Source organism: Wasmannia auropunctata, unplaced genomic scaffold (genome assembly GCF_000956235.1).
Source record: "Wasmannia auropunctata unplaced genomic scaffold, wasmannia.A_1.0 LD334170.1, whole genome shotgun sequence".
In the NCBI taxonomy this organism is placed as follows: domain Eukaryota; kingdom Metazoa; phylum Arthropoda; class Insecta; order Hymenoptera; family Formicidae; genus Wasmannia; species Wasmannia auropunctata.
The window spans coordinates 461212-486193 of NW_012028720.1; the positions used below are offsets into that span (position 1 = coordinate 461212).

The 24982-nt window shown below is 32.1% G+C and overlaps 4 protein-coding genes across 9 annotated transcripts; 3 read left to right on the top strand and 1 right to left on the bottom strand.

Annotated features, from left to right (window-relative positions):
- The first annotated feature begins 4117 nt into the window (after positions 1-4117).
- Positions 4118-9392, top strand: LOC105459687 (transcription initiation factor TFIID subunit 11). 4 transcript variants are annotated; one of them, XM_011705914.1, is made up of 6 exons: positions 4118-4263; positions 7691-7850; positions 7931-8205; positions 8277-8364; positions 8447-8543; positions 8619-9392. In XM_011705914.1, the coding sequence occupies exons 1-6, from the start codon at positions 4133-4135 to the stop codon at positions 8750-8752; spliced, it is 885 nt and encodes a 294-aa protein (XP_011704216.1). In that variant the 5' UTR covers positions 4118-4132; the 3' UTR covers positions 8753-9392. The 4 variants fall into 4 exon arrangements, with proteins under 4 accessions (XP_011704216.1, XP_011704217.1, XP_011704218.1 ...); XM_011705915.1 differs by lacking the exon at positions 4118-4263 and adding an exon at positions 7035-7136; XM_011705916.1 differs by lacking the exon at positions 4118-4263 and adding an exon at positions 7037-7136 and having other exon boundaries at positions 7695-7850.
- A 382-nt stretch (positions 9393-9774) lies between these two features.
- On the top strand, positions 9775-11916 carry LOC105459691. The gene is made up of 4 exons (XM_011705920.1): positions 9775-10058; positions 10322-10406; positions 10522-10804; positions 11418-11916. Exons 1-4 carry the CDS (start codon positions 9859-9861, stop codon positions 11609-11611), a joined length of 762 nt encoding a protein of 253 aa, XP_011704222.1. The 5' UTR covers positions 9775-9858; the 3' UTR covers positions 11612-11916.
- Positions 11917-12213: 297 nt separating this feature from the next.
- LOC105459693 lies at positions 12214-16093 on the top strand. 2 transcript variants are annotated; one of them, XM_011705925.1, is made up of 4 exons: positions 12214-12396; positions 12471-12650; positions 14168-14367; positions 15916-16093. In XM_011705925.1, exons 1-3 carry the CDS (start codon positions 12342-12344, stop codon positions 14335-14337), a joined length of 405 nt encoding a protein of 134 aa, XP_011704227.1. In that variant the 5' UTR covers positions 12214-12341; the 3' UTR covers positions 14338-14367; positions 15916-16093. The 2 variants fall into 2 exon arrangements, with proteins under 2 accessions (XP_011704227.1, XP_011704226.1); XM_011705924.1 differs by lacking the exon at positions 15916-16093 and having other exon boundaries at positions 12215-12396; positions 14168-14489.
- On the bottom strand, positions 14829-15961 carry LOC105459692 (biogenesis of lysosome-related organelles complex 1 subunit 4). 2 transcript variants are annotated; one of them, XM_011705921.1, is made up of 4 exons: positions 15613-15961; positions 15470-15541; positions 15179-15400; positions 14829-15053 (listed from the first exon to the last, which is right to left on the bottom strand). In XM_011705921.1, the coding sequence occupies exons 1-4, from the start codon at positions 15700-15702 to the stop codon at positions 14961-14963; spliced, it is 477 nt and encodes a 158-aa protein (XP_011704223.1). In that variant the 5' UTR covers positions 15703-15961; the 3' UTR covers positions 14829-14960. The 2 variants fall into 2 exon arrangements, with proteins under 2 accessions (XP_011704223.1, XP_011704225.1); XM_011705923.1 differs by having other exon boundaries at positions 15619-15958.
- Positions 16094-24982: the final 8889 nt, after the last annotated feature.

Here is a 24982-nt window from a genome sequence, read left to right on the forward strand (position 1 = left end):
CAATTACCCCTTTATTGAGCATCGTATCGGTGTAAATGACATATCCTTTAATAAGGTAATAGATGTTCGAGAAAATTAGATCGCGTGTGTGTGTGTGTGTGTGTGTGTAAAATGTATGTAAACATATATGCATGTATGTAAAAGTTAAAAGTATTAAAAATAAGTATAACATGTATCATAGAGATCGATTATCTTGGAATATTATCTTGGGCTAAAACAGATCAATAGAAATATTTAATCTTAAAATTGATGTAATCATCAATTTATTCAATATTTTATGCGGTAATTTCAATGCACAAAATTTTCAGACAGTATACTACGAAGCTACATTATATCAATAATTTTATTTGGTTAATTATTCATAAAATTTTATTTTCTTTTTTCGAAGTATTTTTGAAAATAAAATTTGATTGATTTGTATATTGTGTGTTTCCAAGATTAAATATTGTGTGAGCTGATGCAGGAAAGCAATATTTCGAAATTTTTTACATTTCACGTTTCAATACGCTATGACAGTAAAATATAAAATATTTCATTATGAAATATACGCTATGACAGTAAAATATAAAATATTTCATTATGAAATAACATTTTAATCAATTTTTTAAATAAAGCAAAGAAAATAATTCTTAATTATATTTCCAATATTCTTATAATAAATAAATAAATTAGTTCTAATCTCATTTTTCATAGCCAATATCTTTATTTTTATGACATTAAATTTATACCATTTAAAACATAGATATTTAATAAAATTATTCAGTAATAACTTTATTAAATATCTCTATGTTTTAAATGGTATAAATTTAATGTCATAAAAATAAAGATATTGGCTATGAAAAATGAGATTAGAACTAATTTATTTATTTATTATAAGAATATTAGAAATATAATAACAGTAACTGTCTCATTTCATATGTGTCTAATAATGTAAAGTGTTCCACAACAATTGTATATTTTAATTTATTAGTGTTAGATTTCATCGGAATAACTGTTTGCTTTTCTTGCAATTAATTGAATACATTCTTTAATCTTCGATTAAAATATAACTTGAAACATCTATGTCTCAAGATATGAAACTTTATTTTTTAATCGAAATATCTCATCTAATATACTTTTCGACATAAGATGTAAGGACAACAAATATCACATCATAAAACTTTCCCACCTCTTGTTTTCAAGAAATTAACGATATATGATGATTCATTTGCACGACCTTGCGAGTGAGAGTTAAATATAGCTGATAGCTACAACAAAAAAATATCACGCGCACGTTCACCTAATTGTATGCATCAGCCTAACAATACATTTCAATTTTTCGTTGCAGAGAAAATATATCAAAAATATCTCAATATGTCTCTTGATATTAATATTACCTTAAAAAAAATATCAAGTTATAATTTTAAGCTAATTGTTATAGCAGAAAAAAAATTATCATAGAAGAAAATATCAATTTCAAAATGAGATTAATATTTTTCTGCACTTTTATTTCTTTTTTTTTAAATAATAAAAACGATTATAACAACGCGCAGATGATTACAAATTAGAGACAAGAAATATAAGTATTATAATCTAATATTACATTGTCAATAAAACATCGATAATTTACTGCAAAAATTAAGTATTCTGTAGGATTTACTTAGGCCAGACTTATGACTGATAAGCAGAAGTAGACGAAACTCGAGACATCAAGGCGAGTCAAAACAAGTTGTACGACGAGAATCGAAATCGAAAGTAACTCGTTAAGCGCGAGTCGTAATTATTTCACTAACAATACAACGGCGTTGCACGTGATTTTTCTCCTAATAAGTCGCGTAAACAACTCTTGCGCAATAGATCGCGTTTCGCTTATCATGATGAGATGAGAGAAATTGGATCGAGCCAAATTTGCTTGAGGATAAATTTGTGTTCGAATTCATCATCAATTTTTGATTTTTAAGAAATGCGAACTACTTTTAAAGCAATGCCCGTACATCAGAATTGCTTTTTAAGAAATGCGAATTGCTTTTAAAGCAATATCTGCATGTAAGAATTGTTTTTTAAGCTATGCAAATTGCTTTTAAAGCAATGCTTGCACGACAGAATTAATGTTTAAGAAATAAAAAATTGCTTTTAAAGCAATGCCTGCACGTTAGAATTCCTTTTTAGAAAATACGAAATGCTTTTAAAGCAATGCCTGCACGATACAGAATTGCTGTTTAAGAAATAAAGAAATTAAAAACTATAATAGCTTTTTCCTTGAATGTTATTTTTTAAAGAAATATTAATTATGTTGTAACGAGTATTATGTGACCGAGTGTAATAAGTCAAAACAGCTGTGCTGTATTTTACTTGAATTGAAACGCAGGCAAGTTACGAATAACGATCTGTTTGCTATAGTGTGCACACTCTGAAATCGATGTTCTCTAGACATTCGAGAACAGTTTGCGCTCGATCGTCTCGTTCATATTAAACAGCTTGCATTACAGTTTGATGAAAGCAAACAGTTTGCCCGTAGTGTTAGCGAACATTCGCGAAACCGGTCGTATATAGTGGACGCGGTTTAACCGTAAGAAGTTTCCAAAGAGATAAAACTGACATCGCGCGCTGCAATTTTCTTATCGCACTTATAATAATATAATAACTTATATACGGCACAGATATATTCGCGTAATAAAGTTGCCACGGTCACGCGAATTGATCGAGTTTCCTGTTTCTTTATCTCTTGTTCGTGATACTACTAACACTTGCTCCGTCGTATTACGCGAATGATATATGAATTATATTAATTGTAACTGCAAGTTGCGCACTCTCTCCCTCTCTTTCTCTCTACGATCGTGATCTTAAAGCATGAATCGAACGACGGAACGCGTAGACTAGCACGTAATCATTGTCGGTTTTCCATCACGTCTATGAAAATGTTCGCGGAGAGAGAGAGAGAGAATTGGCAGAGCGCAGCTCCGTCGTAAAGCAGCTCTCTCGCTCATTCCTCGTCTCCTACCCTATCTCGCTCTCTTCCTCTCTCATCGGCGTATCGAGACTTCAGGTCGTTTCTCTCCCGGCCAACGACCGTCCACCTTCTCAGTTTTGTATCCCCCCAGACAGCGAGCGCCTTATACGTCGACAGGTAGATGCAACGTTCGAGATATATACGCGTCCAGGGTGGTCTGACGATAAGGGCCGAGAATCGAGCAAAACTCTTCTTCGACGGCGTTGTCGCTTGAAGCCACGCTTCCGTACGGATCACGCTTAATCCTCGCTCGTCTTTCGGGTCTAAGTCCGAATTGATTAAATTGGATTGAATGAGTCTGATGTATCGTAGTATCTCCTTGGCTCTTTCAGTCAACAATTGTATTAAGTAGATATTAGTATTAATATTAAGGAACTATGTAGGAAATCGTATACTATTAATATTAATAAATATAAAATTTACGTTATAATAAACTATTAAAAAATGTATTAAAAATAAATAAAATCCTTAATCCTAACTACATAATAGTTACTTTACTTTTATAAGATTTTATTTTATATAAATATATTTTTTAGACTCAAATATTGAAGTGATATTTTAATAAATGTAGATAAAGCATTAATTAAAGTTTATATATGTATATAGAATTTTATAATTAATTTCACAAGAATAATTATAATAAAGTAATGTAAAATAAGCTAGCAATTCTATGAATTCCATAAATTCGTAATATTAATTCCTCATGCCTTGTTTGGGACCGACTGCAAGATAAAAATTAATCCAATTTAATAATTCAAGACACAGATAGTGAGAAGAGTGACAACAGATAAATATCGGATATACGGATATCTGACATATTAGTAATAATTATAATAAAGGATGTAAAATAATCTAAAAAAAACAATTGTCTGTATTCTATAAATTCGTAATATTAATTTCTTACGCCTTGTTTGGGAACGACTGCAAGATAAAAATTAATCCAAGTAAATCATCCAAGAGACAGATAAGGGTGACAACAGATAAATATATCGGATATACGGATATCTTGACATATCCATATTTATCCTCGTCAAATATTTTTTCCTGAACAGTGTCAATGTTTCCTCGTAATATCCCCGTGAAATCATCCGCCCCATTTGCGTTCTTCAATCGCGTCAGCTTTTCCAATTGATCCCTCCGTGTATGTACACATCTTATAGCTCTCTTATTTCTCTCTTACTCCGCGGTTGTGTATCCTGTGCAACACCTTCGCGAGAGCGAATCGCGGACCAGACGGGAAGAGAACATGACAAGACGGTGAAGGGAACAAAGGGGTGAGGATAGAAATGGCGCAAGCGAAGGAAGGAAGGAGAAGAGAGGGAGGGGAAGAGGAGTAGATCGGCCCTTTGCAAAAAAGCGGCATCCAAAGTGTCGGCCGGACCGGTTTCGCGCGTGCATGTACCTGTCACGTATCCCCTTAAACGCGGCGCTACAGAAAGAGAAAGAGAAAGTGCAACGGAGCAAGAGAGAGAGAGAGGAAGAGAGAGAGTAAAGGAGATCGACACATGTGTGTCGATCATACACACACACACACACACACACACACACGCACGCACACACACACATGTACACGCATACATAGATCGGATGGAGCAGTGGCGTGCGCACTCACACCGGCGCGCATGCACGCGCGAGCGTAGGCGACGTCGTTATACGGGGTGTCCGAGAATTAGCGGACAGGCACATTCCCCTGGAGTCGCGCGCGGGGAGGGGTGAGGGGGGAAGCTCCAGGTCGATTCCCGTACGCGAGAATATCCGGAGCGCCAATCTCATCCTCGGAGCTATCGTCAGCTCGAGACTGACAGAACTCTTCCACTCGAGATAATCTACGGGGGTGAAGAGAATTCTGGACGTCGCGCGTCATTTAGAGTGAGCTTCACACTCGCGAGACTTTTGCGTTCGAATTTTAGTGACTGAGTGTTAAAATCGAGTATTGAAATTTAAGGGAAGTCAATTGATTTTCATTTAAAAAAATTCACTCCACGTTTCCCCGAGAGAGAGAGAGAGAGAGAGAGAGAGAGAGAGAGAGAGGAGTATCCGTTCGTTAATTCGAGAGCACCTTGTACATGCGCATTTGCAAAGTATGCACACGCATACAGTCACATGCAGGCTTATAGAACAGGGAACTGGTCTGTTTATAACAATACCGCGACGACGAGACCACGGCCGGACCGCGCGACGTCAACGAAATCCTCTTTCTCTCGGTAAAGAGCTTGTCTCTCGTCGCAGCTCCGCTCGCTCGCTCGCTCGCACGCTCGCGAACCAACGAGAGGGAATCTCGTGTAACACAACTCGTACTTACATCTTAATACACGGCCGTGGACCGCATTCGTGGGCAGGAGGACGTTCCGTGGTTGGACGCAGATATCACACGAACGTCGCCGCCGTCGTCGCGGCCGCCGCTCCCGGCCCGCTATTCCGCGCGTATTATGCGCGAGGAGGTACGTCACTGACGCCGCGATCCGCTCCACCCCTGCTCCCCCGTGGCGCGGGGGATATCGTACGCACACACACTCGCGGTACACGGCCGCACACAGGTACTCCGCCGCCGTTACTACTACTACTATCGCGCACTCCCGAACTCGCTCGCTCGGCCAGGTTCGCGGTGACGCGACGCGACGCGACGCAGCACGGCACGGCGCGACGGCGGGCGGTGCGACACGGCCACCCGTTCGTCCGTAAAACGTCAGCCCGGGGAGAGAGAGAGGAGTCGCTCCTGTTTCGTCGTCCGGAGCTCGGACGCACGACGGATAAACGATTGCGGAAAGCCTCTCTTGCGTCTCGCCTCCGGCCCCTCTTCGCGCGCGTAGCGTGTGCGGGATGCCGTTCACGCGCGCTCTCGCCACGCAGAACGCCGAAAATCCCGAGCGGATGGATATTGACAAATACCCGGACTCGGCGTCGCGCGACACCGTCGTCGCCTCGCGGCTAACGGTCTCGCCGCCGCGCGGCATGCCGGCGCCATCGCGCGGCCACTCCCGCAACCAGCGGCGCTCGGGGAGTCCGCCATTGATATGATACGATTATTACCGAAGTGTATATATATAGCTTAATAGATTTATCAACGGCGACGCATTCGAGCAATATTTTCAGCGACGAGAAGCGGCGCGACACGCGCGCGATGCCGAGATCGCGAACGCGGAGACACTTGGACTGTACTTCGGCAAATAATTTGGCGCGAAATATGCCGGCGAGATCGCCGATCGATGTCGAGCTGTGCGCCAAGCGGCGTTTGTCGATCCGAAAATTCGCGACGTTTCGGTGATGGACGGTGCCGCGACGGCTAACGCGCTACGAGTTCGGAAACCCATCGCTTCGCGAAAGACACTCGCGGTAATATTTCGCACGGCGAGATCGTTTCGGATCGGCAACGATCCGCAAAAATTGCGAAACGGTTCGAACTGAACTCCGCGGTCACCGCGGCGCGTTTGGCGTAATGGCTGTGGTTCGAGATATATATACATATATATCGATGAGATTGCGATTCTCGAGGTATCGAAACGAACGGTCGAGGTGGCGAACCAGCCGTAATATAACGTCAGAGAATAAAATCCGAAATATTTCTTTAAGTGAAACGTCGGAAAATAATATGTGCAGCAAAGCCGCGCTTAACGTAAGCGATCTGATCGCAAAATTAATGACAACGCGCGTACGTACCGCGATACCTGGCAACGTTCGCTGCACTCTCGATGCACCTCGGCGAGAAAGTAGCGGCGAGGGAAAGAAACGCGACGAGATTCCGAACTCCGGAGTCACCGGCGCGTGCGAGCGAATTGTCAATACCGCGGAAATCGCGACGACGGCGACGATGCTCGAACGTCTGGTCGCTTCACGAGGAACAATTCGCGCGTGGGATACTCTTGGACGCGGCCAACCGGGCCGGCTGTCGCGAGAAATGCGGAGCGATTTCAGTGCGCCGACTGTATACGCCTCGCCGCGGCGCGTTCCTTGTATGGCCCACAGATTGGTATGACTGAAGCTCATCGAGCTTCGAGAATCGATATTGCGATTCTCGAAGCCTCGGTACAATCGAAGAGGAAACCTAACCTAACCTCAGTTCGCGTCGCATACACTGATACACTCGAGCGAGACCTGTCACGAGAGAGACTTTCTCTCTGCTGTCGGTACTCCTTTTTGCTCCGTTTGTGTACGTTAATTGTTTACCGTTTCAATCATATTTTTCATATTGGAAATGACGCGTGATCATTCTGATGTCGATAACACTTTGGTCGCAATATTATCATTGTTTTTCGTGATTTTCTGTGTCATTGTTCATCAACACTTGGAACGAATATTTTAAATAATAATATTTTATTTGATATAAATATATATTATACCTACGAATCTAAAAAGGCCAGCGAGTAGAGTGATTTATTTGTTTCTCCGCCTCTGTTTTTATTTGCTTTATAATTTATAACATGTTTATGCAAACGTTTATCAAACGTCCTTATTCCTATTGCGACAGCATGTAACATTCCACAAGGATAAATGTACAAGATCGTAACGGTTTATTTTTTAATGTTTTATATGATTTATTTATGTAGTGTTCAAGAGAAATATCGTATATAATGTCGTTAATTATCGAAATATTAATTATCAAAATTATTAATACATATATATATGTGTGTAAAAGAAATATTTGCGAATATATGAATTAATAATAATTGACTAATTCTTGTAATACTTGTACATCTTTTTCAGAAAGATGGATAATATCTTTGGGAAGGAAGATTCTGGGGACGAAAGAGAAAGTGAACAGAAAAATGAAATCGAAGAGCATAAAGATATTAAAATTAGTCCTATACACAATCTAGAATCTAAGGATACTGAAGCTATGGAGATCGATAGTGTGCAAGTTAAGGTATAAACGCTGTCAAAATATTAAACTCTATAACCGTTGTCTTTTAAGTAAACTAATCATATTGTCTGCATCGCACACAGGCAGAGTCGGATGCAATGAGCTCTCAGTCGCAGTCGGATGCTGAAGAGACTGAGAACACGGGAACTAGTTCCATCTGCCCGATTGTGGAGAGCCAAGTGGAGACTGTGAAGGAAGAAGGAAGAAGTAGTACAAAGGATGATGAACAGACCGCTGAAGATATATTTAGTAATGACATTATAATACCTCGCGCCAATCCAGTCAGTATGAAAGAAAGACGGGAGAGTAAGGAGAAGAGCAAAAAGGAGATAGAAGAGGAGGAGCGAGAGAAGATGCAGTGTGTATCTGACATCTAAGTTTATGTGCACATTGTCTTGGAAATATATCTGAGAACTTCTTTTTGTACAGAGTGCTAGTATCTAACTTTACTGAAGATCAGCTGGACAGATACGAGATGTACAGACGATCTGCATTTCCAAAGGCAGCTATAAAGAGGGTATTGTATTTTAATAAGTTTTAATCGTTATATGCAAAAAAAAATCCATTTTTAAGAAAGTATTTTGTTAAATGTATTTCAGATCATGCAAACCATAACGGGATGTTCTGTGTCTCAGAACGTTGTCATAGCCATGTCGGGAATTGCTAAGGTGTTTGTTGGTGAAATCGTTGAAGAAGGTAGGAGCACTTTTTTTTATAAATATTGTTAGACTTAAAATTTTATTCTAGACTATATATTGTGCTTGTTTACAGCTTTAGATGTTATGGAGGCTCAAAATGAAACTGGTCCATTACAACCAAAACATCTGAGAGAGGCTGTTCGCAGATTAAGGCTGCAGGGTCAAATACCGAATGGTCGAGCGCACAAAGCCTTCTTCAGGTTATAATTAGTCCAACATTTGCGACGTATTAGTTTAATGCTTCTCTTACAGAAGCTTTTTTGACATTAAAATTTACAAGCGTAATCCGAATACAAATTATATAATTCATTCAGCAATCAAAGTCGGCCTTTTTATACATATTAAATTACTATAGATATATCTCTCGAAGGTTCAAAACGTTAGCCATCTCAGCTAATTAGTTAAAACTTAATGTATGATAAATGTATATATTTTACTAGCATTTCATGTATTTCGTCTTCGAGTAGATTTAAACTTAATCTAGCTGTATATAATTTTTTACATCGCAAGTGCAAATTTTATTATACATAATGATTATACATTTTAAACGGTTGTGAATCATTATTAAAACACATAGATCTGGCAAATAGTAAAACATTTTATTAGTGAGTACACGCATATGTAACATATAGTTACACACATTTTTATACACAGTCAAAATATTCATGAATCATTATGTATAATCTTTATAGCGCATTTTTAAATAGAAATTGATGTAAAGTTTTCTACTTTGCTGTCATTGAACTTGTTTATCGTCAGATTACATGATAATATACATATATGGTTTTGCGTAAATCTTAATATCATAAAGTTTATATTATCAAAATATATATAATTTACAGAAAAATAATTGTATGTATATAAGAGTATGGATTGTTTCTTTTAAAATAGTGATAAATTATAATATAATTACAAAACTTGCACAATCGAAAGATAATTTGAAGTAAAAAGAAAACAAGAAGCAAATATTGTATAGCAGAAATATATAAAAATACAGAAAAACATAATAATTATGTTATTACATTTATAATATATTTATGTTATATATAAAAACATTTTTTTATATATAACAGTATATTATAAATGTAATAATTATGTTTTTTTGCTTGCAGGAATATATTTGATCCCTCAAGTTTTTATTTCGTTATTCGGTTATGAAAAGAAAATAATATATTCTCTGATCAATAAAAAGAAATGATAAAGTAATATTTAAATATTCTCTTGCGCTTGTTTCAGATATTGTATTTTATACGATTAATATTACGATTTCATAACGTGAATTTAGACACAGTTTTGTATCGATATTTATGTAGATGTCCATAACCGCGCAATATAAGAACCGGAAATATGATATGCAAGTGTTACTTAAATTAATTTTGACATACAATATTTACGTCGGATTCGTAATTTATGAAGTATTAAGTTTTCCGAAATCCTGTACCGTATTTGCGATTAATGCCCCAAATTATAAACGTAACGTATCGATTGCCGATTCGAATAATGAATTCAAGAGGTAAAATTGCCCGGTCATTCAAAGAGTATTATCCATATTGCTGCACATACATTGCAAAACTTTTTTATCGTAATACAAATCTGCTAATTTCATTATTTCCTCATCGATAATTGCGAGGATGCCAACATCATTTTGCATACCGCGAGAAATACGTTTCTTCGTCGCTCTCGTAAACGTTAAGAAGGATAAACGTTCTCATCTCGGTAGCAGCAAGCATACTTAGTCGACTCGGTTTATATTCAATAGTTCGATGTGTGTTCCAGCAATGAAAGACGCTATTATTCGGACATTTATTCGCAATTCGTGTCACCGCTCCATTCGGCTCCATTCACAACGGGTAAACCCAAGGTTCGCGAAATATAAAAATCGCGGAAAGAAAAATCTACGCGCGTGTACCAAGTTTGAGAGTCTCGCGTGTGTTGTATTTGTTAAATAAACATTTCGTTCTTATTTCACGTATTAGGTAGACATTGCTAGACAAATCAGAACATTGACCCCACTGGATCGTCATTGGAAAAGAAGCACAGAGAGAAATTTCCGTCTGTACTTTCAAACCAGCTCCGATTTGATCTACGGGCGAAAGTTGCTTGGTTATGAGCGAGACTTTTCTGGAAGTCACCCTACAAGACGTGGTAGATCTAACGGGAAGATACATCGCGAAATTACCCCGACGAGAACGTCGGGTCTAATGAAGAGGAAGCGCAATGTCATCGCACAGGACATCGACTCGAGCGATGACGATATAGGTGATAAGATAAGGGGAAAGACAATCCCATAAACAAAACATCATTAAACGGAAAAAAGTTCATTTCTATGAAATCTGATAGTCAATCTTCAAAATCAAGGATTAATTTTAAAATATTCGCGTGTAATATAAAATGGTTCGACTGGAAAATAATTTGTTATATAATCTGATTTTTTTTATCTCTTACATTATCTTTTCTGATATTAAATTAGCGGTACAAAATGTTGAATAATGCATTCTCTATATATGTATAAAATAAAGAATTAGATGTTAGATATTACGTATGATTTTTTTTATCTCATTATCTTTTCTGATATTAAATTAGCGGTACAAAATGTTGAATAATGCATTGTCTATATATGTATAAAATAAGAAAGAATTAGATGTTAGATATTACGTATGAAATTAACGTAATATAAATACGCGGAGAAGTAGAAAGTGTTGAAGATGTAGGTGTTATAAATTTCCGGTTTCGTAAGTTCACAATTCATAATAATTCTAACAAAATTTTCCTTAGCTTATTGTTCTTCGGCGTTCACGTGAAATTGACTGGCGGAGTGGGGAAGGGAAAAGTGGTGTGAAATTCCGTTTTTTTTCCTTGCCTCTCACCGTAGATTCGGCGGCCTGGGACAATTGGAGCATTTGGAGCGCGTGCAGCGTGTCTTGCGGGCAAGGACGACAGGTCCGTTGGCGTCACTGCTCGTCCGCAGATTGCATCGAAGGTCTCAAGAAGGCACAGTTGAGGAGCTGCCATCTCAAGGATTGCAGTACCAAAGGCTTCCTCGGCTGGCTCGGGATAAAATCGTGATCTGTTTGCGACTTGCGAAAGCGATCGTCTCCTCGACATCATTATGTAGAAAGTGCTAAGCGGGGTCTCGAGCACAAACAAAAAATATCGTTACTTTGTAAGCTATCACGGAAAGAGTTTCTATTACTCTCTTCCGGAGTAAAATTGTCCTGATGTGACAATAAGAAGGATGCGAGAATGTAGGCGTGTAGCCAATGGATTTTTCCATTATTTTCTTCGATGATATTTTTGCGAGTTGCACTGTGTTGCAATTCTGCATTTCAAAATCTGAATTTTGAAAAATAAATTTAAAGATGAAATATGCATGTATATTTAATATGTTTAATATATGTAATACATATCTGAAAATATAAAGATAATATTTAAAAAAACTAAGTTTTAAATTATAAGGCCGATATTCATAGTCCATTCTTATATTTAAGACTGTCTTAAGTATAATAAGAGTCTTAAGTATCATAAGCCAATTGTAGAACCATATTAGCATTACTTAAGACGATCTTGAAAAATAAGAATCGATTACTATGAATATCGGTCTTTGACGCACAGAGATATTTCTTTTCATCATTATTTTATAGCACCAGTATATATAGTTGTTATTTGTTCAAAACTTCTTACTCAACGCGAATTACTTCATATCCAATGAGGATTTAATTTCAATGTTGGAGAAACAAGATTTCAATGCGACGATCTTCTATTCATTAACATTAAATATCAACGCAAAAATCTATTGATGAATAGAAATCGATTGATCTTTGTACATTTTGCTATTTTCCTACTTTTTATAGGTAATTACTGCGAAATACTTATAATTAAAATACAGTGTATCACTCCTCTATGCGAAATAACTTTTTAATTTTAGCCTTCAAAGAAGTCACTTCGGAAATTGACGAAACACGGTCAAATATTACACCTACTATCGTTGAAAATGATATCGACACATTGAAAATAAAATCTGGTAGACTCCGACGCAAAAATTATAATATGTTTCGCGATGTCGATGACGATGAGGATGACGATATCCATCCGCAGATAAAACGAGGTAAAAAATGTGATTTTAAATATATGTAAAATCAACTATTTACAATTAAAAAATGCAATTAAAATATGTTTAATATAATTGAGGAATTAATGAAAAAACCGATAAGAAATGCATCAATTTGACATCAAATCGATGTGAAATTGACGTCAAAATCATTGTATCGTTGTCGTTGAGTTGGTGTCGATTTGGCATTAATTCGATGAGTCATTTCTCTCTGGGAAACATTTATATTGCTGGAATATGTACTTACATACATTACCAATAGTACTATCATCAGAATCCTCTCACTACAATATATATGTTTGACAAAAATTTAGATAATTCATAAAATTTTCATTTATTACAACGTTAATAATTATTCAAACTGCATTTTATCATCGCAGAGTTATATTAAACAAAAAGTTACAGAATATCGCATAACTATACAAAGTTATGTAATTTTATTTTTTTTTTGCAATTACGGAATAAGTAAACGCGGCGATGAAATCGCGGGCAGCTGCATAAGGGATAAATAAATGAGAGTGGGCGCGAATCGTGCAATCGCATCAGGTCGTACACACCGGTCGGTGAGTGTGGTGGCTTTCTCCGAGACCGGTTCGCGAGATTTACCTTTCCGCAATACCGATCATCGAAACATACACGCGTACATGAACAACATTTGGGCAGTGCACGAATGGAAATTTCCACTAGTGGCATGGCAGGGATATCTTTTCTTTCTTGCAACATTCACCACTGTTTGAAATTCTTGCGATACGAGCAGCGAGAGTGCAATATTGCGAAATATATTATTTTATGTAAAAAGAGATCTATGATCCGATTAATCAACTTTTGCCCTGATTGCCATTAATTAACTTTGCCCCAATTACTAAATTCGATCAAATTGAGGAACAATTGAAACTTTTAATAACATAAGATTCTTAGGTAACGAATGGAAATTTCCATTCGACTTTTTCATCGGAAATTCTCGGCTGTTTAGATTTTTCTTTAATCAGGAATTCTGACAAGATAGAATAATTAATCTTAACGTTTAGTTATTAAAATCTGATTTATGACCAGATTGTGCGCGTATGACGTGCGTGTTACGTGTATGACGTGCGTGAAGAAATGAAAGATGTATAAATGGCGAAATAGTGAAAATTTCCATGTAATTCTATGAAAGTTTCCATAGAATCATTTATTTAAAATAATGCTTTTAATTTTTAATTTCACGATTCTATCTCTTTAAAAAAGAATCAACACAAGTGAACATTATTAACATATCATAAAAAATATTTGAATGGACTGAAATATTTCCTTTTTGAATATATTTCTTCTACGGACTAAAAACATCTACAGTATTAATATTGAAAGCTTTTCAATCATATTTAGTAGAGAATTAATTTTTCATGTAATTATAATTTGTATATTTGTATACATTGATATTAAAAGATAGTTATTTTGTTATTCTTTTCGGTCACTAGAAATTGACTTTTACTCGTGTTGTTACAAGTGAAATAATTGGTGTGATATTATTTTAGAAAAAAACGGCAAAGAACCAAAGATATGGGACCAATGGGGTAATTGGTCCACATGCAGCGTCACTTGTGGAATAGGAAAGATTATGCGGTGGAGACACTGCATAGGCGGAAGTTGTTCCTTGGGAGAGAAGAAAGCTCAATTGAAAACTTGCACTTCCGCAGCATGTTAGAATATCTTACATGCACAATGTAGCTTTAAGGTATTTACATTACTTCATGTGGTACTTAATGGTAATTGTTTAAAGGAAAGGAAGCTTGTTAAAAATTAAGAGCATTCCAAATAAATAAATCTGTTCATGAAAATTTCCGTTCATAACTAAAACTTCGTATATCTTCTACATTTTATTTTTTGTATGTATTTCTTCGATAAAAATGAATGCGTTCTTATTTCAGAAATCGCAAATAATATGCGTATATTTTATACTTTATTTATGTAGAATACATCAAAATTTTGAATTCAAAATTTTGAAAGGTTTACGAGTAAGATAAATGATGTTTTTTGTACAGTTTGACAGGCTAAAATATCTACAATTAATGCAACAATTAATCACTACCATAGATGAATGATTTAGTTCCGAATGAAATACGTACATAAAATCTTGCTAATTGAATTGTGATAAATATCGACAATTATAAGTAGACAAGAATATAACACATAATATAAAAATCTATTATAGATTTATTTAATATCCAATCAACTATATGTTTTTTCCCATAGATATTACTGACTTGCATAAATTTATAAATACTTCTCTTAATCTAATAACAGGTACTTCATAACTCAAGCCTTTTTTTATTCTCTTTGAAAATAGTCATCAGACTTATAAATTATGGGCGATTTATATATTGGCACTGAACTTGACGCGACTGGTTCCTGACTTTTCTTCTGAAAAAATAAATTCAAATTGCTTAAGGAATTATAACATACATAATAATTACATAAAGTACATAATTCAATTATGTAATAAAGTTAAACGTTAAAAATATATTCTTTAAGCAAATTGTGCTTACAAAAAATGATAAAGGATTTAATATCCCGAATAATTTATCCGATACACCTAGATCAGCCTCTGCCTTTTCTACAGCAGCTTCCAATGTACTTAAATTCATATTGGCCATTGCAACAACGTGCTCCAGTGCGTCTATTCTCTTGCGAAGAGTTGCCATACCGTCCTTCATGTGCTGTAACTTTGGAAGATGCTGTTGCATGCATTCGGCACTGCTATTCTCCACCTTTGCGAGACAGAAATGTTTAAAGTTTCATGATATTGAGTCGTTAATATTCTATTTGGATTTGCTAACCATTGCAACAATCGATTGGAATTCCTCCAGTCGTATCAGTGTATCCTCTATGATATCACGAACATTTTTCATCTAAAATACACAAGTTGTTTAATAACTCCTCAAACAACAGGATTTCAATTTTGTAGAACACAAACACACACACTCGCCTGATTATTCCAGTCTACTTTTGCGTAATTCGCATAGTCTTTAACCAATTGCTCGGTCAACTCCGTCGTGTGAGATGATGACATGTTTTTCTAATATTATGCAGTTATAAACAGATATGTGCGTACTATTATAGGTTAGAAAATAGAGCATACATATAAAATGTTTTGTTAACACGTAGATAAATGTAGTCCGACAACATTGACATATCACGTCATAATAAATAAAACATAATTGGATCGCAATCGAGGATCATTATAATGCAGCAAATCACATTTTCTCTTTCCTCCTGTCGATAGCACAAGCCACGGTTCAGATGTCAACGATTTACGATACTGCGCGCTACGTCAGTCGAAGTCGTCGAAGACTTGTCGCGCGCGACATCTTAAATTTTCTAGATTTGCGACGAATTTTCTAAAATAATGAGTATTATTTTACAACTTTAATTAAAGCTTAATTAGATTGTAAAAAATTGATTTCTGTTAAAGCAAAATTAAAATTAATTAAGTCAGAAAATTTTGCAAAGCTATTATAAGTAATTACATTTATTTACTAGTTATTTAACAGAAGTTTTGTTTTGTCTAAATTTGCAGCGTGATCGAATTTAATATATATATCTCATAATTAATTATATTTTATATTATCTTATAAGAAAAAATGCCATTATAGAAATAACAAATAAATAAAAAAAACCGCATCATTTTACATTATTTTTTAATATTTATTAAATAAAAAAATATTAAGATAATATTGTAATAAACGATCTTAAGATTTCCGCTAAATGTAGTATATTTATGATGATATTGTATAGAGAGAAATAAATTTATTAATGAAATATTGATAAGTAAGAGACATTTTCGTAGATATCTATGCATGATTATATAAGACGTATCAGTTGCCAGTAATTTTACTCCTTTGCTACAAATAATCAGTAAAACCAAACGGCGTAAATAGTGTAATTTATTGACAATATGAATTCGACAAAAAAATCTACATCTAGATTTTATAATTCTTACGTATAGTTGCAAAACATTTTTTTACTCTAACCACAACGTCTGCATGCATCACACTTAATATATGCTGAAATAACACTGTTTTTTTTTACTAATAAGTAGTTCTTTTTATCATAATCTTCTTTTTCAATCTCTCTCGTTTGTGCGTAATATCACTCAAAAGATAAATTATTACACAAAACGTTACAATTTATTTTTCATTATTTAAAAAATATATAATGCATAGAATAATTATTGCCTACTATACATATATTTCATATGTATAAAATAATTATTTAGCTCATAATTCAAAAATTAAACAAATAATGTTATAATTATAAAACTAATTAAATTTAGAGTAATGTTATAATTATAAAACTAATTGGATTTAGAGGAATATAAAGGATTATCTTCTGATTAAGATTTCGAATCAAGAATTCTCGAATCTTATTTACGTAATGCAATGTATGTAGGAATTCTACACATACGATTAAATCCGTTTTATTAATAATAACTACAGTGATTATAAAAATATGCTAATCTCATTATTGTACTAAGTTATTTAATATATCTATTAAGCTGACACAATTACCTTGACACAATTAGCGATTATATAAGAACTACTTATATAAAGAATTGCTATTTATTTGCTATTTAGAATTAAATCTTAACTCTAATCTCAATTTTTTTTGCTCCAATCGATTCGCAAGAAATTAACAATAGCTATGCTAACTTAAGTTTAAAGTTAGCACGATCGTTGCTTTTTGCAAATCAGCTTGAGCAAAAATCAAGATTAGAGCTATTAGCAAAGAAATAGTAAGTAATTATTATATTATAAATCGCATTTGATTTGTTCCAAAGATTGTATCAGCATAATAAACATAATTATTTATATAATATTTAAAAAATTTTTGTTGACAGTAAGATAGAATTACTAAAAGAGAAAGATGTATATATAATCAAACACTGTATTTTAATAGTTTTAGTAGTAACTTCGTCTTATTTCAATGTTTACTATTTAAAAGAAAATATTTCTAACATGCGGAATAAATTATTTACATACTTCTAATATATTCAAAATAAGTTATTTGAATTAAAATATTAATATTCAATTGCATGACCAAATAGGGTAAAAAAATATTTATGAAAATACTTTTTCAAAATTAAACTAGTAATTTAACCGTGATTATTATTGTGATTGATTATTGTCATTATTGATTCGTTTTACGTAATCTATTTACATTTTTTTTCATGAAAATCTATTAGAACGTGCACTGATCAAACAGTAAAGATATTACGTGTACTTGCGCAATGTGGAAATATCTGTGAGCATATGCACTAACCAAACATCAAGGTATTATGTATGTACATCCTTGTAAAGGAGACATCGTCAGAATGTGCGTTATATGAAAAATTCATTGAATTCTCAACAAAATGAATCTAAAGGAGTTTTAAATTCTTGCAGTTTAACGTAAATTAAATAAAAACAGATAAATCTTTTTTATTAAATTATACAGCTTTTAAAATTATTATTATTATTATTATTATTATAAAAACTTGACAAATAATTTAAATTCACTTACTGTTTTAAAAATGTTTTGTAAATTTATTATTATTATATATATAAAATTGATATTTTTTACAATATTAAAGAATTTTGTACAGTTGGAATTATCTATATTTAAACAAATAAGTAAATTCTGACATATTGGCAGATAACATAATATATTGCACAGAATACATTAATCTTCAAGTCAATCTTAAACAAATGCATTAATACGCATATCTGATAATAATAATTCTAATGTGAAAACAGAAAAATATAACACATTATAGTTGTAATTGGTTGTTTTTTAACGAACTATTATACATATATTCCCAGATACCACAAAGAATTAAAAAAGAACTCATGGCAGTCATATGCCATTAATTCTGAGTTTATTTTTAAATGCAAAAAAAATTTGTTTCTAAAAATTCTGAAAAAGAATTCTTTTTACACCTAAAAATGAATTCAGAATTGATGACATAAAACTGAGTAGGCAAATAAATATTTTTTTAATTCTGTGTACTATTTGGATTGATAATATATCGAATTTTTAATGTTTTCTATATGAATAATATAGAAAGCGTTAAAAAGATTTATTCATAATTCACTTGACATAAATGATTATTACAATTCGAAAAAATAATTTTGCCTACATTTTTAGTATAATCGTTTATAATTTTGTAAAGAAATTTTTCGATGAGATAATTTTATTATTAATAAAAACTTTTACGATTATCTTTTTTTAGTAAAAATTTGGAAAAGATCACTTCTTTAATAGTAATTATTATATATTTATATATTATATTTTATATATTAATATATTTTATTTTTTTACAAACTAATTCTAAGAATCAATTCTCTCTCTCTCTCTCTCTTTCTCAGTTTTACTTAAATTTTTAATTTTTTTTTATTAAATAGTTATGAACCCAGATTCAATTTTTTACGTTTAATACGCTTTCACTGTACGTTGAAACTATTCGATAATAAAACTACACTTTGCGATAACAAACTAGTTTACATCAGGATTTCAGTCCATTAATTTAATCGGTAATATTATCGATAAATTTTTTTTGCTCCAATCATATCCTCTCGACACTGTCACAGGATACAAACGCGTAATAGTATTACATCAAGATTCAACAAAACTACGCTTTACGATAACAAACTAGTTTGCATCAGGATTTTAGTCCATTAATTTAATCGGTAATATTATCGATAAATTTTTTTTGCTCCTCATCCTATCAATCATATCCTCTCGACACTGTCAGAGGATACAGACGCGTAACAGTATTACATCAAGATTCAACAAATGACACAAGCGACGCGCATTGACTTGATTAGTATTATTGATGATTAGCTACTACAGAGGTGAAACCAGTTTCGTTTAAGATAGATGTACATACAAATATTATTATCGTTTAGTTAAGGCCACGGGGATGTCATAACAATCTGAGAAGAATATGACATTCCAAAAAAATTAATTCTTGTTTCAACACGACATAGTTATCTAACGCAAATACACATTGCATATCGCACGTCAAAGGAATATGGTTTTAGAACATAAATGTGTGACAATAATAGTTAATATTTCATCAATGACTTAATCAAGATACTAAAGACTGACAAGGGACCCTCACAAACTGCACAATAGCTACAGCATAGAGAAAATTATCTAAGCATCTTGACTCCCTTTGGATCACTTTACACCCAAAAACTATACCGGAAATAAAATAAATATAAATAATGAAATAATAAAATAAATAAAAAATAATAAAATAAATTTTATTTTTTTTCAATGCTTGTCGGAGGGAAAACTTATTTAAAAACATTTATTTTATTATTTATATTTATTTTAATTCCGGTCTAGTTTTTAGGTGGAAAGTGATCCAAAGGGAGTTAAGATGCTTGGATAATTTATTAAAAAGTTAAAAAAACATTTATTTTATTATTTTATTATTTATATTTATTTTATTTCCGGTCTAATTTTTGGGTGGAAAGTGATCCAAAGGGAGTCAAGATGCTTGAATAATTTTCTCTATGCTGTAGCTATTGTGCAGTTTGTTCCCTTGAAGAGTCCCTTGTGAGCTAAACTGATTTCACATGCACATAAAAACTCATAACATGTTTTCCCAAAGCCTTGAACATTAATATACAATCAATGACATATATTTCATGGCGAGTATTAAGCAGGAAACCGATTTCACATGCATATGTAAAAACATTTTTTTAATTCTTTATGGAGAAAGAATATTATTATTATTATTATTATTGTTATTATTTTTATTAAAAACAACAAAATAATACTTAGAAATATTTATAATAATTTTATAATTTATTTAAGCATTATTTGTAACATTTAAGTATATATAATTTCTAAGTAAAAAATTGTTAATACTTTGGTAATAAATATGTTTTCAAAGCTATAACAATAAATTTGATAATTATAATTTAAGCTAAAATAAAATATTTTACAAGTATCAATATAAGAATTTGCTAAATCTTTATAAATATATATTGACAAAAAATTAAATATTTTACAAAATTACATTTAAATTATACTCAAATCGATAAATTAATAAATATTTCGCAATATTAAAAAAAAATATTTTTATTTATATTATTTTCTATCTATATACACATTTCTCTCGTCAACTTATTGCTAAATGTCTATATATTCTCATAAAGATATGAAGGTAAATCTTGATCATTTCAAGAATTTTCAGTTATTTATAGAACATCAATTATTTAGAACCAGTTCAGCAAATTAAATATACCCGACGCGGAAATTGCGATACACATGACAGATATATGAGAAACAGACTAGAAAAGCGAAAAGTTTCTTTATGTCTATTACATCCTTTACCTTCGCATTAGTTGAAAGTTGAATTGTTTTTTTAATTACGTAGGAACCGGCGATACGGGTCCGCGAGTGGGCAACAAGCGATAACAATTAGTTCAAATTAAATTAAAATTTAATTCGCCCCAACATTTCCACAATTTCATGGTACAATTACATGATGCATTCGAAAATCACGCTGAGAAAAATTTTTAAGTTTTTATCGTTGAAAAAAATCGGATTATCGTTCTAAAAAGTAACAAATAGATATTTACGATTGATGAATATTTCCTTAACATTTCCATCGATAAATTTCCGATAAACTAGTGATCAGATTTTGGTCCAATCACTAGTTCATCGGAAATTTATTAATCAGAATGTCAAGGAAATACCCGTTTGTTACTTTTTAGAAGGATAATCTTATCTTTTTCAACGGAAAAAACTTGAAAATTTTTTCAGTGCATAATAAAATCGAAGGTTTAGATCTAATGTGCATCCTCTTTCTCGACCGATTTGGCGTTGCAGAATTTACTTGCGCAATGCTATCACTACAAAACTGGAAATCTCGGATATGGTTACACGACGATATTGCGAAAGGTGTCTGGTCGAACGATAGCTCGCATCAATAGGTCAATAGGTCGGTCTCCATATATTTTCTAATGTTAAATTCGATTCAGAATATACTTCAATAAAGAAGTATACTTATTAATTCTTTTAATACTCTCCACTAACTTTCTCTATTAATTTCTTCACTGAATATTCCACCTAACAAAATTTTTATTTTAAATGTATCTTTGTAAATGATTAAAATTACATATTGAAAAAATTATGATAATTATGTACTTTTAAAAAAAGAATTTTGATGAGTATTGGTGATAAATATATCTATATAAATAATTTAAAAACTTTTTGGGATTTTTTTTGAATAAGCTAGTTTCAATTTATCTATTTGGATTAGATAGAAGTGGAAAAACTACTTGTATACATATATATACATACACGTATTTATAATATATAAACTTACTGTGCATGTTTTTTTTTTAAATTGCAGATAAAATAGATAAAGAGAGAAATAAAAAATTAAAATATAGACATGTGCTATTTTTACTTCTTTAAAAATTTATGGTCACCTATTATAATTTAAACTTATTTATGTTATTGGAATGCACATAAAAAAAAAATTTAATAATGGATAATAATCCATTAAATTAACTATTTTTATGTAGAAAACCCATAAAATGTACAAAATGTATATATTTTAAAATCCTACTGACTTCTTCTTTTTTCTTATAAAGTATTTTTTATTTACAACATTTTTAATTAAATAAATTATACAAATAAAATCAAGAAAATAAAAAGATTTAATAATATTTTTGCATTTATTGTAATCGGAATTTCCTGCATCTGTTTCTACAAAAAGAAAGTTGAGAGTGTTAAATAATATTTCGAAACAATAAATTTATTTATTTGTAATGATGTCCAATAATGCATGTTACAAAATTCAGATTAAGAAAATACTTTGTTAAATTAGAAGTTAAATTTTAGATTGACTTCTAGTTTTCACAAAGGTGCAACATGCATTGCTATTTACAGGTCGATGACTTAAGGTAGGCGGCTTTCACATTCACCTAGATAATCTCATGATCTGCCTCATTACTCTTATGCATCTTATTGAATAATACGTTTTATATGAATTTAATCGGATAACTTGGGTATTAAACGAATACCGACTGTGACACCTGTAAGTAACGATTATAGCAAATATGATGGGCAGCATAATAAACTTCGTCAACAAAATCATTATTTCTTACTTAGACTTGTCTATCAAGTGTTTTATAGACTGTTGTGCTAATAGCTTCCCAGTATTATAATGACTCTCACAAGGAAACAAAATATTAATACGAAACTTTATATACACTACTAAATAATTTTTTACTCTGTATTTTTCGAATTAATTATATTTAAATTTTTTATAATAAACTTATTTTCATATGTTCTGGTAATTTGAGATAATATATTTTTAAATCAAATTTCTAATGATTATTAAAATCAGTAAAAGTAAAATCAAACTAGATAATTTTTTGTTTTACTAATTTTTCATCTTTGAAAAGTTAATAAAAATATTATATAAAACTGTAAGTATAATAAAATAAAGTAATAATACTGTAATAGAAAAGCCATTCTCTTGATTCTCTTATAATAACTTGTTTAAACAATTAATAAAACAAAATAGTTATTAATAATATTTTTTTAATTTAATGTGTTAAAAGTAATTGCAATTTTATATTTAAAGCAATATGTATGTATAATTATCGTCATTATTTATTTAAAACATATTTTTTCGATTTTGTTTTATTGTGTTAATTAGATAGCAAAAAAGATCATAATAAGTTATTAAGAGTGATAACAAGCGCAGTTCTTTTCTTTTTATAAATAATGAGTTTCAAGGAAACTCTACGATATTCCATATTCTATAAATATGTAGTATAAATCAATTATATTTCATCGAGATATGTTATGTAAATAGGTTTTTACTTTCTATGTCTTATTATTGTAAATACAATTATAAATAGATACAAGTATTTTATACATCAATAAATATTCCATTTTATTTATTATTTTGAATCATTTTCTACAAGTAAAACTTTGATATATTTGTATATATAGATAACATCATTTTTTAAATAAAATGCCAAAATATATATTTTCTTTTTCTCTTGCTAAAAAAATAAAATAAGATATAATAATAAGATAAAAAAATAAAATAAAGCTTATATATTATTTTCTGAAGTTTTACAATAGTAAAATGTTAAAAATTATAATATTTCTTATATTTTTTTAGCTTATTATTTGTTGAAAACATTAAGCAATTTCCTTAAATACCATTTTATTGTACTCATTTTAATAAAATTATTTGTATGAGTTATTAAGTTTTACACTTTTGTCATTGTAACTTTCCAAATTAATTTATATTCTATTTTCATCAAGCTATAATTGCTCAATGCACTTCTGGATAATTTTATGTGCATCTAAGAATGGTGAAGGTGCGTGAACTCCTTATAAGAGCGAGAGAGTGAGAGTGGAAGAAAACCGACACCGTGGCTGGTTACTCTCTCGACATGAGAGAGAATACACTGTTACCAAACGTAACAGCTTTCTGCCAATAAACCGTTTTGGTGCACATAACTATGGATATAACAATAGAATGAAACTAACGACAGATTTCTATTTCTCTTGCAAACGTATATAAGTAACGTCAATGCACATTAAAGCTAACCACTTGCATTTGATACGGCGATTTCGTTCGGTAGTAAATAGCACATTATTGTCCGTGAAAGAGATCTTTTTGTTTCAAAACTTCGTGATAAGTAATATCACAAATTATTGGTTATAGTCCAATTTATATTTTCTACCTCATTCAAAATAATGACTGGAAAATTTATGTGAAGGGAAGAAAAAGTTCAGAATGTGTCCCGGCAGCTACAGTTACGCGCAGGTGGGGAGAGAAACAGAAAGAGAGAGATCGTCAGGTCGTTCTACAACAGTACAACTTTCAGCACGGATTACGAAGGAGCTCAGTAAGTTCGCGAGCACGGAGTACGCGCGATCTATTCTTCAGAAAGTAGCGGGAACATTGCACTAATCGCAAGCAGTGGAATTAATCGGACGTGTGTAGCATCGACAGGTATTTAATATTTTGTATCATTCTCTGCATTTACTACATTATTTTAAAACGAAATTATTTTAATAAAAATAATTCTATATTTTTTAATAAAAATAATACTGTAATAACTAATTTTCAGATAATCTTTCCTTTTTCATACAAACAAAATTTTTATCCAAGAATAGAATTTTCTTTTAATCAATTAGTTTTAACATTTTTAATTGAAAAACTGTATCTGTTCGTTTAGTTGAATAATTAAATTCAAATTTCTATTATTGCATCCTGATATAAACATCGAATTTTGTTGATTTTCTAAAACTCATTTTAA